Raw genomic sequence first — 12,772 nt, 5'->3', positions numbered from 1 at the left:
AAATATCTATAATTAGATCTATATTGGGGAAAATAAGTTAGTTTGAAGATTCATGGTCAAGATTTCTTTGATCTGTCAATGTAACACCAAAACATTCAAGCTGCCATAGACTAGATTAAACATAACATGCATACAGAAAATAAAGACCTAAAGGTTTTATTATTGCTTAAAACCAGAAGTCTTTACTTTGTTATCATTTCTGTCATTTAAGAGAGTTCAAATTCTCTCACAAAATAAGCATCTTTAATAATACCTCCAATGAGTTCTAGATTTAGATTGTGACTTCAAATTTTGAGTGACTTTTGCTAATATCTTATTAAGGAGGGACTTTGGTATCTTTATCTCTGTAGCATAGAAATAAACTTTTTAAAAAAAATTTTTAATGGGAATCCTAGGTATTACTGAGATTATCCCATCCTCCACTTCAAGTAAGGCAATGTCAGACTGGCTTGGCTTAAATTTGAGGTGGATACAGTCAAGCTATGAAGGGGTCTCAGGTATTTCTCACCAGTGCTGGCTTAAGTGAAAAGCATGGCCATCTTAGGTGGGATCATTTTCAGGACTGAGGCTAAGAACTTGGACACATAGTCAAGGAGCTTTGGTGGGATTAGCAGACAGGAGAGACTGTAGTTTGGTCAACAGACATTAATCAGGCACTGATAGAATAGATTAAGCAAGATTTTTCTTGGTTTGTGTCTTAGATGTTATTGTGAGACTTATTTGAATGCCCAATTGAAAGCATGAAGCAACTATTGCCTTTTTACCTTGCACAGTTTAGGGTCCTATTTCTGATCCCATTACATGGTGGGCCTTCTCATAAATATACATTTTTGTTTACTTAGGAACATTACATTAATGCTCAAGTTAAAAAGCTAGGCTTCATTCTTCTGACATATTTGGGCTCAGTTAGGTGATGTAAGTTTTTAGTCTGAGTAAGACCAGATTGCTCAGGGTTTTAGATTCCTTGACACTGGAATCTCCTTTTTAGAGCCCATCACCATGTACTCATCTCCTAAAGCTTAAGGGGATTGGACTAGATGTCTGTCAGGGTCCTTCCATGCATAATCATAATACATTTCTATGGTGCTTTGAAGTTTACAAAGTAATTAGCCAATCATAACATTGTGACATGTATAAAACTAATAGTATTCTCTTATTTTACAAAAGAAAAAACTGCTTAATATTGTACTAATGATACTAAATATAATACCTATCTTCAGCAGGCTGAGAAATTGAGTGTGATTTTTTTTGTTTTGTTTTGAATTATTTCTTAATGGATTAAGGATAGCTTATAAATTCTAGGTACAATTCTTTATGTAATTTGGCATAAGTGGAGCAATGATCACAGGAATATGAGGTGAACCAATAGATTTTCTGGGAATTGGAGTTCATAGACCACAGGATTGGTAATAATTTGCTTGAAAGTCTGTCTAGCTTTGAAGTAGCTCATGATCTTGATGATAATGAAGGAAAGGAGTATCAGGAAGAAACTGAACATTCAGCATGAATGAAGGTATTTTCTGTGAAGACATAAATGGTTGTTACTTTATATGAATTTAGCTACAGGAAAAAACAAAACCTTGTTGTCCTATTGATGTCTGGAATAGCAACATGATGATTATTCCATGATGTGGTTAGGCTATATTGCCATTTCCTACTCCTTATATGTACCCTTTAATCTTTATAGCTAGGAACACTTAAACCCTCTCCTATTATAGCTTAATCGGAGGTGTGCTGGGAAATGTCTTATCAGATAATTTTGGGGAAAAATGACACAATTTTAAGTTTAATCTGTATTAACATTTTCTCTATCACTTTATTAAGTCTAAACATTGAATAAATCAAGCCCTGATTTGTAGCACTTATTTCTAAGGTATAAATCCTCACACAGAAAATTTAAGTCTACATTCTGAGCAGTATGAATCAACTCCACACCATTAGCCTGACCCTATCCTAAATTCTTGGATCAGTCCTATCAGTGGGAGTGAGCCTTCCTACTAACTTCACTCCAATACTATCTTTTGATTTCACTGTGCTTCTTGCCTTATTCCCCCCTATTAGGAACTGTCTTAGCTCTGAGCATTAGGCTAAAGACTATGTTGTATTCTAAGGCAAAAAGAGCTCTGAATGCATCTTAGATGATGATTTGATCAGATCTGTGAACTACAAGAACTATTATTCCAATAATAATGATGATGATGGCAGCTAGGTGGTGCAGTAGAGAGCACTGACCCTGGAACCAGGAGGATCTGAATTCAATTTCAGACTCAAATACTAGCTGTGTGACTCTGGGCAAGTCACTTAACCCAGATTGCCTCAAAAAGAAAAAAAAGCTATTTTTCCAGTAGTAGGATTGGAAAAGGGAGAACTAGAGGCAGAGATCCCAATTAAGAGGTTGTTATGATAGTGCAAATCAGAGATAATGAGGACTTGAGTTAGAATGGATAGAGTGGAAATGGAAGGAGGGGAAGGTGGTTTCAAGTACCATAGACAATATGGAGGTAGAATCCTTGTACTTTTCAGCTGGTTTAAATGGGGGGGGGCGGCGTCAGAGGTTAGGAGAGTCAAAAGTGATGCTGAGTTTTGAAACCATATGACTGAGAAGAAGTACAATCACTGCTTTATTCAAGGCATCTTTTTCCTTAGTAACTGGCACTTACAGCTCTCAGATAACTAAACATGTATGTAATAGGCTAGGTCTTAAAGTCAGAAAGCCTTCTGGACAGTGGGGAGAGGAAGGCATTGTGTTAAGCACATATTTTAAATTATCTACACACAGAGAGTGTGCCTAGTGGATAAGTCTATAAAGATAAAAAAAATTACATTCTCTAATCTCATGTTCAGGAAACTGAGTGGCACAGTGGATAGAGTACCAGGTCTGGAGTCAGGAAGACCTAAGTTCAAATGTGGCCTCAGACACTTATTAGCTGTATGTCCCTGAGCAAGTTACTTAACCTTGTTTACCTAATTTTCTTCATCTATAAAATGAGCTGAAGGAAATAGTAAACCATTCCAGTATCTTTGTCAAGAAAACCCCAAATGGGTATGACTGAAATAACTTAAAAACAAGCAAAACTTCATGGTATTAGCACTGAAAAGTTTAGAGATTTGGGATGGATATGAGATATTGCAGATAAGTATAGTACAAGGTAGGATAGATATGTTTGGAACAAAGGAGCCATCCAAAGTACTCTAGGAAATTCTGAAGAAGGATCAAAGACAATATGCAGGTAGAATCCTTGTACTTTTCAGTTGATTTAAATTGGAGGGGTGGAGCAGAGGGAAGTTAGGAGTCAAAAATGAAGGGTACTAGAGAAAACTTTTATCAAAAAGGTGACACCTGAGCCTTGCTTTTGTTTTTTGTTTTTCAAGGCAATGGGGTTTGCCCAAGGCTACACAGCTAGGTAATATAGTGCCTGAGGCCACATTTGAACTCAGGTCCCTCCTGATTCCAGCTGGCACTCTATCCACTACTCCACTTGGCTATCCCAAGCCTTGTTCTTGAAGGAAGAAAAGGATTATGATAAACAGAAAGGAGGAGAGAGCTCTTTCTAATTATGGGAAGGGGGGAAAGAATATAGAATAAATGGAAGTAGAAATCAGCATAGTGAATTTAAGCAAAAATAGCCCAGTTTGACTGGTATATAAAAATATTTGAAGGGAGATGAAGATAGGAATGGAAACCTTAGGTGGATTCATATAATGGAGGGTGTTAAATATCAAGTTAAAGAGATTGTCTCTTATCTTGCAGACAATAAGAAGCACTCAAAGGTGGGTGGGGAATGATTACATTATAAGACTAGCTCTTTGGGGTGGATATAGCGCCAGCATTGGAGTCAGGAGTACCTGAGTTCAAATGTGGCCTCAGGGTCTCAGACACTTAAAATAATTACCTAGCTGTGTGGCCTTGGGCAAGCCACTTAACCCCATTTGCCTAGCAAAAAGACCTAAAAAAAAACCTAAAAAAAAAAAGACTAGCTCTTTAGGAAGATTATTTGGCAACTATGTGAAGAATGTTTTGGAGCAGGAAGAAGCTAGAGCAAGGAGACCAATTAGACCTTGGCTCTAACAAGGACAGACTGCACAGATGATTGATTCAGGAATGACTCGTCTCAGTAACAATTCATTTCTTCTTGTTAAACTAAATTTAATTCCAGCTTTATTGTATTATTCAGTGCTTGATATTTTTTTCTCAAAGCAAATTTTTTTCCCCCACAAAGAAACTTGGAGGTTTCTATGTAATTTCATTTCTATCTGAGTTTTCCCATTCCTTTTTCCAGAATTATTTTCCATACCTACACCCTAATCTAGTTTCACCTTTGTGTTGAAGTTAAAAAGTGTCAAAAGAATATACTATTTTATTAATTTTGTGTATGAGTTGCATTTGGGTGGGGAGTGTCTCAGGTTCTTTTTAAAATTTCTCTACCTCTTCATTCTGTCTTAACAGATGTTAGTACAAATTCTGCAATTATTTTCATTAAGTTTTTTTTTAATATTTATCATGTGTATTTGCAATACAAGATGACAAAATGTTTCATTAAATGATACTCCACCTATTATTCCTCTTTCTGCCTTTGCAAGGTGATCCTGGTTTATTTTCATCAAGAAAAGATTCTTATGATTTAACTTCCCCCAGGAGTGTATATTTCTCATTTGATCTTGGTTAAGAATTTAAAGCATCAATGGCCAAACCAAAGTTTATAGATGGACCGAAAGCTATGTTATTCTTACTAACTTCTGAATACTTTTCTGCCTCTCCCCTCTCCACTATCCTCACAGAAGTAGTATGGAACAGTCCACAAAGGGAAACTGGGGAGGAGGAAAACCTTGCCAGAATTTGCACCCCCCTCTGGTGCACACATATCCTTAATAAGGCAACAGAACTGTGCACAATAGAAATTCACATCATCTTAAGGTAGAAATAATTTTTCCTCTTCTTTAGGAATGGAAGTAGAGCTGTGATTTCTCTAGTAATGAACTTCCTGTTAGTAAAGGTCAGCACCTACTCTGCAATTTAAAGTCTTAGAGATTTGCCTGGAGCAAGTCTTCTGACTGAAGCTGGTACACTCTTCACTACTTGCTTTTTTTGCTTTGCCCCTAATTATTCCATTGATTTATAATTTTTGTTTTTACTGTTGTAACTAGAGCACTTCTAGCACAATGTCAAAATATATTAATCAATCATATTACTTAAAAATCCTTTTTATGTATTTTTGTCACATAAAAACTGCATTTTCTTGAAAGGTTTTTTATGCTTGTTAGCATAATCGTGTGTTATAGCAATGATATCATGTGATCTGGGTTTTTTTTAAAACTTAGAACTTTTTTATAGAAAGTTTTTTAAAAGATTATCTGTTTTTCATTTTGTTAGTGTTAAGTTGTATTTTTGTAAATATTCATTCATTTAAATGTTCATTTTAGCCTTGTTAATTAGGAATACTAGTCTTTGATCATCTTGTTTTCCTCTCCACTGTCATAAATTTCCCCTTTCTAAATTTTTTCTTAATATTTCCCTTTTGTCATTTCTTATAGAATATTTATATTTAATTACATGCACACAACAATTTATTTAGCCATTCCCTATTTGATATGGTTGACCCCTTAATTTCCAGTTCTTTGACAGCACAAAATTGGTCTATCATTTTCTTTCTCCATTTTAGTTCTTCCTGGTTTAGATATCAGTGCCGTATTTGTGTCATCAGAGGAATTTAGGACAACTCCTTCTTTGTCTATTTTTCCAGATAGTGGAATTATTTGTTCTTTAAATGTTTGGTAGAATTCACTTGTGAACCCATCTGGCCCTGCGGATTTTTTTTTATGGAATTCATGTTCAACTTCTTTTTCTAAAATGGGGTTATTTAGGCATTCTATTTCCTCATCTGTTAATCTGGTTATTATAAATTTTTGTAAATATTCATCAGTTTCATTCAGATTGTCAGACTGGCGTATAATTGTCAAAATTAAAGCAATTTAATTTCCTTTTCATTGATGATTTCACCCATTTCATTTTTGGATATTTGGTTTTCTTTTTTTAAAAAAATCAATCTAGTTATTTTGCATAAAACCAATTAATTTTATTATCACCTTTGGTTTTCGGGATTTCCAATTTGCTGCTCATTTGGGCAGTTTTGTTATTTTTCTAATTTTTTAGATGCGTGTTCAAATCATTGATTTACTCAAGGTGTAAGAATTTAGAGAAATAAAATTCCCCTAAGAACTGCTTTTAGCTCTATTCCATAAATTTTGGTTTGTTGTCTCATTATTGTCATTCTTTTCAGTGAAATTATTGTTAAAATGATTTGTTCTTTGGTCTACTTATTCTTTAGGATTGAATTCCAATTGATTTTTAATTTATCTTTCCATAGCCCTTTGTTGAATGTAATTTTTATTGCATTACGATTCAAAAAGGATGATATTAATATTAATTGATATTATTAATATTTAATATTTCTGCCTTTCTACCTTTGATTTTAAGGATTTTATGCCCTAATAGTCAATTTTTGTAACAGTGCTACTGAGAAAAAGATATATTCTTTTCTTGTTTCCATTTAATATTCCCTAAAGGAGAACTAACTTCTAATATTTTATTCACCTCAGTTTCTTATTTATTTTTTTGTTGGATTTATTGAGTTTTGAGAGGGGACATTTGAGGTCCCCTTAAAATTCCCTTGGGAACAATAAGTAATTTTAAAGGGGGAAAAGCTTAGAAGGCAATGAGTTGTAGGAAATACCAGTCTCCAGAGATATTAGGTCTTTCCAATTCTGCAGAGGACTGGAGATACTACCCCTCATCATCCTTTTTTTTAAATTTATTTTTTTAAGGCAATGGGGTTAAGTGACTTGCCCAAGGTCACACAGCTAGGCAGTTATTAAATGTCTGAGGTCAAATTTGAACTCAGGTACTCCTGACTCCAGGGGTGGTGCTCTATACATTGCACCACCTAGCTGCCCCCACCATCCTTTTTTGTTTTCCTTGGGCATTAGTCAACTGTGTGTTGCTTTTGAAGAGAATCAGGTTAAGACTAGTGAGAGAGATGAGGAGGAATAGAAATATATATAATATACACCCCACCTCCACTTTGAAGGTAGTAGAAATTCCTTAAATGAAAATGTACCTGAGTCTCAACAATTTAAAAATTTGCAAATGATAGAGAAGTTATTCTTGCTGTAATTGCATTTGTTCCTGAATGATGCTATCCTTTATTTAATCATTATTTTAGCTTGCTACAGCCTTCACTTCAGTGATAAATAGATGTGAATGGTGATTTCAAAGCTCTCCATAAATATTACTGCTTCTTTCTGAAAGAGAACCAACAAAATATAGAGCAAACTGCTGAATCTTCAAGAACATATCTCAATTCCTTTGAAACACTGACCAGTTAGGTTGGCACATAAGAAAGTAGCCATTTGACAATTTTTCCCCATTTTGTTTATTTTATTTACCCACAGTGTTTGGAAATTCAAATCCTTATTTATGGAACAGATCACAAAAAAACAAGAGAAACACAAAAACTGTTAACCTTGCTACACAGGTAAGTCTAGTTCCTTAGAAATTCCCACCCAGGCCATCTGCTATAAACAATTGCTGATTCAATCATCTTCCTTCATTTCCTTCTTGTTGTTCTTCTTGTTCCTTTCTCTCTCTCTCTCTCTCTCTCTCTCTCTCTCTCTCTCTCTCTCTCTCTCTCTCTCTCTCTCCCCCCCCCCCCAAAATTAGTTTAAAAAGACCAAGTTCTACCACTGTATCCAGGGCATTGGCATCCATCTGCAGTTTTCTTGATCATTGTCTTGCTACTGGACTCAGACTGCAAAGCCCTTCCTAACTTTTAAATCCAAGTCACTTGCATGTGGTGACATCACCTCCCTGATATCATGATCACTTTTGAGAATGAAAGTCAAAAAGCAACAGAGGTAGTATGATAAAACCCCCATGATACTATTATAGATCTGATTAAACTATGCCCCTGTATATGTATGGATATTGCATCTAAATTTAGAACATGCTGTATTTACCATTTGCTTCTTCTAAATTCTTATGGTAATGTAGGCTACAGTTAGTTCTTACAAAAATAAGTTCTTAGCTGATATGAAACAGTATGATACAGAAGAAAGAGCATTGCCCTTGGAGTCTGAGAAACCTGGATCTGAATCCCAGCTCTGTTACCTTAGTTTATGTGTAACTTTTGGAAAGTCATTTAATTTCTCTTGGTCTCAGTTTCCTCATCTGTAAAATGAGGGGTTGAATTAGATAGCCTCTACCATTCCATCCAGCTCTTAGTTTATGATTCTAAAACTTGGTCATTGTAATATGGACAAACACAGAATAACTAAGTGTATTTTTTTTTAAATCCAAGATTTGTGGTTAGAAAGTTTCTCTGGTTTACATAGCAAAGGAAGGCAAAGAGTAAAACATTTCTTGAAATGTAAACTAAAGTTTTAACAATCTTGCCTACATCCTTGGTTCTCATTTTTTTTTTTGTTTTTTTCAACTTAGGCTGAAGATGACGTCGTTGAGGAATACAAGTAGCACTTTTCATGCTGTCAGCCCAGTTCCGAGCAGGTAGATTTTTCATAAAATGGAAACTACCATAGTGTTTCCCACTCCTCCCATCTCCTCCCTGCCCTCCCCCCGCTCTTTTAACATTATCAGTAAAGGAATTAGGATTGGAGTATAGGTCTGGAAATGACAGAATATTTCTGGTCTTCCTCTCTCCTCTCTCACACCTATCCTTAAAGTAGAATTATGCTGAGTGAGTATAACTAGAACTGTCTCTTATTTTAAAGCCATCTAATTATATTGTATCTCCAAATTAAGGGTAAACAGTTAACCAGATTACCGGTTCCATCTGGTCCCAATTCTTAGGTTTGTGGTCCTTAGAAGGCACTGCTCTCCTGCCTATGTATTTTATATCTCTGTTACCAGATGAGAATCTGAACTTCAGGGACCATGATACATTTTATTATAACAATAATAATATCTCAATTGCAAGCATTGAAAGCACTTAATTATCTATAAAATATTGATCTTAATAAACTATTTGAAATAGTAATGTAGACAATAACAGATTTAGGAAGTATCCAAACAAAATTCCATGTGATATTAAACACTAACAAACCTCATTATCCCAAGATATTACCATAGAGAGAGATGAACACTTTCTGATCAAAAAGGAGGAATTGAATTGGTAGATATTTTCAGAGCATAATAAGTAGAGTGTTAATAAAAGCCAAGAAATGATTCTAGAACAAAAAGGCATCACTACACAGAGCAAAAGTAAGACCCAGCAATAAGAATGAATTACTGGGTTTGTTCATTATAACTGAAACTTATTTACGTCTGAATATGGAGTAAGTGAAATGGCCAAGATCCCAAAGTGGAATAAAATTGATCTTCCATGGTCTACTTCCTTGTATATTCAGTCAATAACATATTTATAAAGAAGCAACTGAACAAATGGCCAAGTCATGTGTTGATCTGTTTACAAAAATGGAGAAAGAAGTTAGGATAGTGATTATAGATTGGACCACTGCCACTGGAAATTATATAATGGTTGCCCATAAGGACTCTGGATTTATTGAACAGCTCAGATTATGCAAGAAAATAGAAGAAGCTATAGAATTTGTCACTGCAAGTTGAAAAAAAAATCTACCAAATATTTAGCAAGATCTCATGCCTAAAATTACATATCAGAAGCTCATTATCTTTGCTTTAACAAATTCCTATACTACAAATTATTGTTGTTGTTGTTGTTGTTGTTGTTCTGTAATTTCAGTAGGGTCTGATTTTTCATGACCCCATTTGGAGTTTACTTGGCAAAGTTACTGGAGTGGTTTGCCATTTCTTTCTCCAGCTCATTTTATAGATGAGAAAACTGAAAGCAAACAGGGTTCAATGACTTACTCAGGATCCCACACTTGCTAGTAAGTATCTCAGGCCAGATTTGAACTCAGGAAGACTGATCTTCCTGACTCTACTGCCAGTATTCTGTCCACTGGGCCATCTATTCTTGCGAATTCAACAAATGAACCATACAGGAACCATAGCATTATCAGTGACAAAACTGATACCCATAATTGCTTGAGCATAGATAGCATTACTTCATAAAAACTTAAGATCATGTTAATAGATAGCCTCATCCTGAATACTCATGATCCTCTAAGCTTTGTGAAATGAAAACTTTTAATAATTACCTAGCTGTATGACCTTGGACAAGTCACTTAACCCCACTGCCTTGCAAAAACCTTAAAAAATAAAATAAAATAATAAATACACATATATCAGCAGAAGAAATCAGAACCATTTAGGAACAGAATAAAACATGTATCATCCCTGTTATCATGTCTGCTGCTGGGGTTGCTTTGGAGATGCTGCCATTGAGCCTTTAGAAGATGAACTGATGCCTTAATACTCCCATTCAGTAACAAAAACCAGCCATTTTATACACTTGCACAATAGATTTATCTCAGAATTATTATTACTATTTTTTTAGGTTTTTGCAAGGCAAACAGGGTTAAGTGGCTTGCCCAAGGCCACACAGCTAGGTAATTATTAAGTGTCTGGGACCGGATTTGACCCAGGTACTCCTGACTCCAGGGCTGGTGCTTTATCCACTACACCACCTAGCCACCCCGTCTCAGAATTATTTCTAGCTAAATTTCACAGAGAAAAAAAATGATAATGAGCTAATAATTTGAGATTGTGATGATAAATCAATAAGCTTGATGAGATCATGGATCCAATGAGTAAAAAGAAACAATAAAATAACTGAAGCACATTGGAGTCAGCAAAGTTTTGGAGGTGGGACTGCTCAGTCTTTATATAGAGTGCTATTTTGTGGGTTTTGAGGACTAGCACCTTGGGTGACAGATTTTGTGACAGTCTCCTTTTCTTAGAGGAAGTTGCTTTTACTGAAAACCAAATTCATTTTGTCTTGTACTGCCCTTGAAACAAAGAGGTACTATTGTTTTTTAGTTGCTGGTGCCATCTCACCATTTCTCCTCTTTAACATGGCTGTTCTTAAAAGTACCCCAATTTTTGCCAAACATGGATTTCTCATACTACCTCCTATTTTGATTTTTGTTGTTGTTCAGTTGTTTTAGGTTGTGTCTTCCTCTTGAGGTTTTCTTGGCAAAGAATCTGGAGTGATTTGTCATTCTTTCTCCAGCTCATTTTACAGATGAGGAAACTGAAGCAAACAGGGTCAAGTGACACATCCAGGGTCACAGAGCTAGTGTCTGAGGCTGGATTTGAACTCAGATTTTCCTGGCTCCAGGTCCTGCACTCTATCCACTGCATCTCCCAGCTGTGATCTACATGGCCAGATTGTGATCTTAGAAAAACCAAAGCTAGTCTATTAGTGCCAAGATCTTTTTACTCCCAGAGCTAGTGGTGAATGGAAGAATGGAAGATTTGAGTGTCATCTATTCCCTCTTCTTCCTTCTGGCAAAAAAGAGCCAATAATATATAAAGGGAAAACTTCCAAAGAAGCTAGGGATAGAGACATGCTGGAGACTGTCAGCTTCTCATGTTCAGCTTCCTTCTAGGGTCTCATTCTCCCTTCAGAAACCTTTCAGAAAGGGTTGGGGTTGGAATGGATTATTCCCCCCCCCACCCCCCCCACCCCCGTCTTTGTGTTTGGGTTTCTCTTTCTTATTCTCTGTAAACCTCCCTCTCTCTCTCCCCCTCCCTCCCGCTTCCCACTGAGGTGAATCCCATACCAAAGATGGCCTTTGAGTGTTGGGTTATATTAGAAAGAGGATAGAAAGAAGAGTAAAAAGTTTATCCAACTTGTACTTTAAAGGGAGAAATCTTTACAAGAACTATAGTGAATCATTTTTCTCAGTAGCTCAAGATTGCTTTTCATTCCATTTTTCCTTCATCCCTGTGATGTGGGGGGAAAACCACAAGAGGAAATAGAAGGCATTCCTATTTAATACTGACTCTCATCTACAGGAATTGTTCTCTGTCCTGGAGCATATGATGTCTCCTAAAATGAACAGAAACCCCTTACTTCCAGAGAAGGACCGATAATAAGGATACACAGATCCTTTTAAAGACATTTACCATCTCTACTACACTGGAAGGAAAAAGTCTCAAAAGGTTTTAGGGTTTTGGTTTTTTTTGTTAATCTTTTGAAACATGCCTGCCTCTTACTACTTAAGAACTGAACCCAAAGAAAACTTGCCAATACACAAATGTCAAGAATGAATAAAAGAATTTTTTTCTTTTTTAGCTTCAGCCTTTCACTGAAATAATGAATGCCAGATCCCTGGGAACCTGGCTTATTTTTCTGACATGCTTTTGTGCTTTCCTATTTCTCTTACTCCATCAAAGATGTGATTTTAATCAATGCTTCATGTTTAGAACCTAGCATTCTCTCTCTCCCCACCCTCTCCTGAATCAATGTTCCTCATTCTAGGCTATTGTCAAGAGAGAATTTCAGTCTCAGAACAGATCTTAATGGCCAGGACTGGGAAATGCTGATTCTGTGAATTAAGTGCCAAGATAAAAAAATTATTTAACTCCCATACAGAGAATTTATTACTTTATCTGTGTTTTAGATTTGAACAGGAACTTATTGTAGAGAATCCAAAGTTACAGAGAACATGAAGTTAAATCATTTTCTATTCATTTGTTTCTGTAAGATAACAAACATCTCCTGGGCTGTTTTAAGGGCAGTGGAGATTTCTTTTGATGTGTCATGTATATCTGATAGAAATTAGATGAAGCATTTCAGAAAAGGATCATACAAAAGGGTATGATGATTCAGAA

General features: G+C 35.7%; 1 protein-coding gene across 4 annotated transcripts in view; it reads left to right on the top strand.

The window, feature by feature from the left end:
• The window catches only part of TTC23L (tetratricopeptide repeat domain 23 like), a 65,496-nt gene that overhangs the window by 43,630 nt on the left and 9,094 nt on the right, over positions 1-12,772 (top strand). For all 4 annotated transcript variants that reach the window (XM_074200639.1, XM_074200640.1, XM_074200638.1 and 1 more), the window contains 2 exons: positions 7,450-7,532; positions 8,495-8,560. In XM_074200639.1, coding sequence (XP_074056740.1) covers positions 7,450-7,532; positions 8,495-8,560 — 149 coding nt within the window. The remainder of the gene's footprint in view (positions 1-7,449; positions 7,533-8,494; positions 8,561-12,772) is intronic.

Source organism: Macrotis lagotis, chromosome X, assembly GCF_037893015.1.
Source record: "Macrotis lagotis isolate mMagLag1 chromosome X, bilby.v1.9.chrom.fasta, whole genome shotgun sequence".
Classification (NCBI taxonomy): Eukaryota; Metazoa; Chordata; class Mammalia; order Peramelemorphia; family Peramelidae; genus Macrotis; species Macrotis lagotis.
Note: the sequence above shows the minus strand (reverse complement) of the source record. Positions and strands in the feature narration are given on the sequence as shown.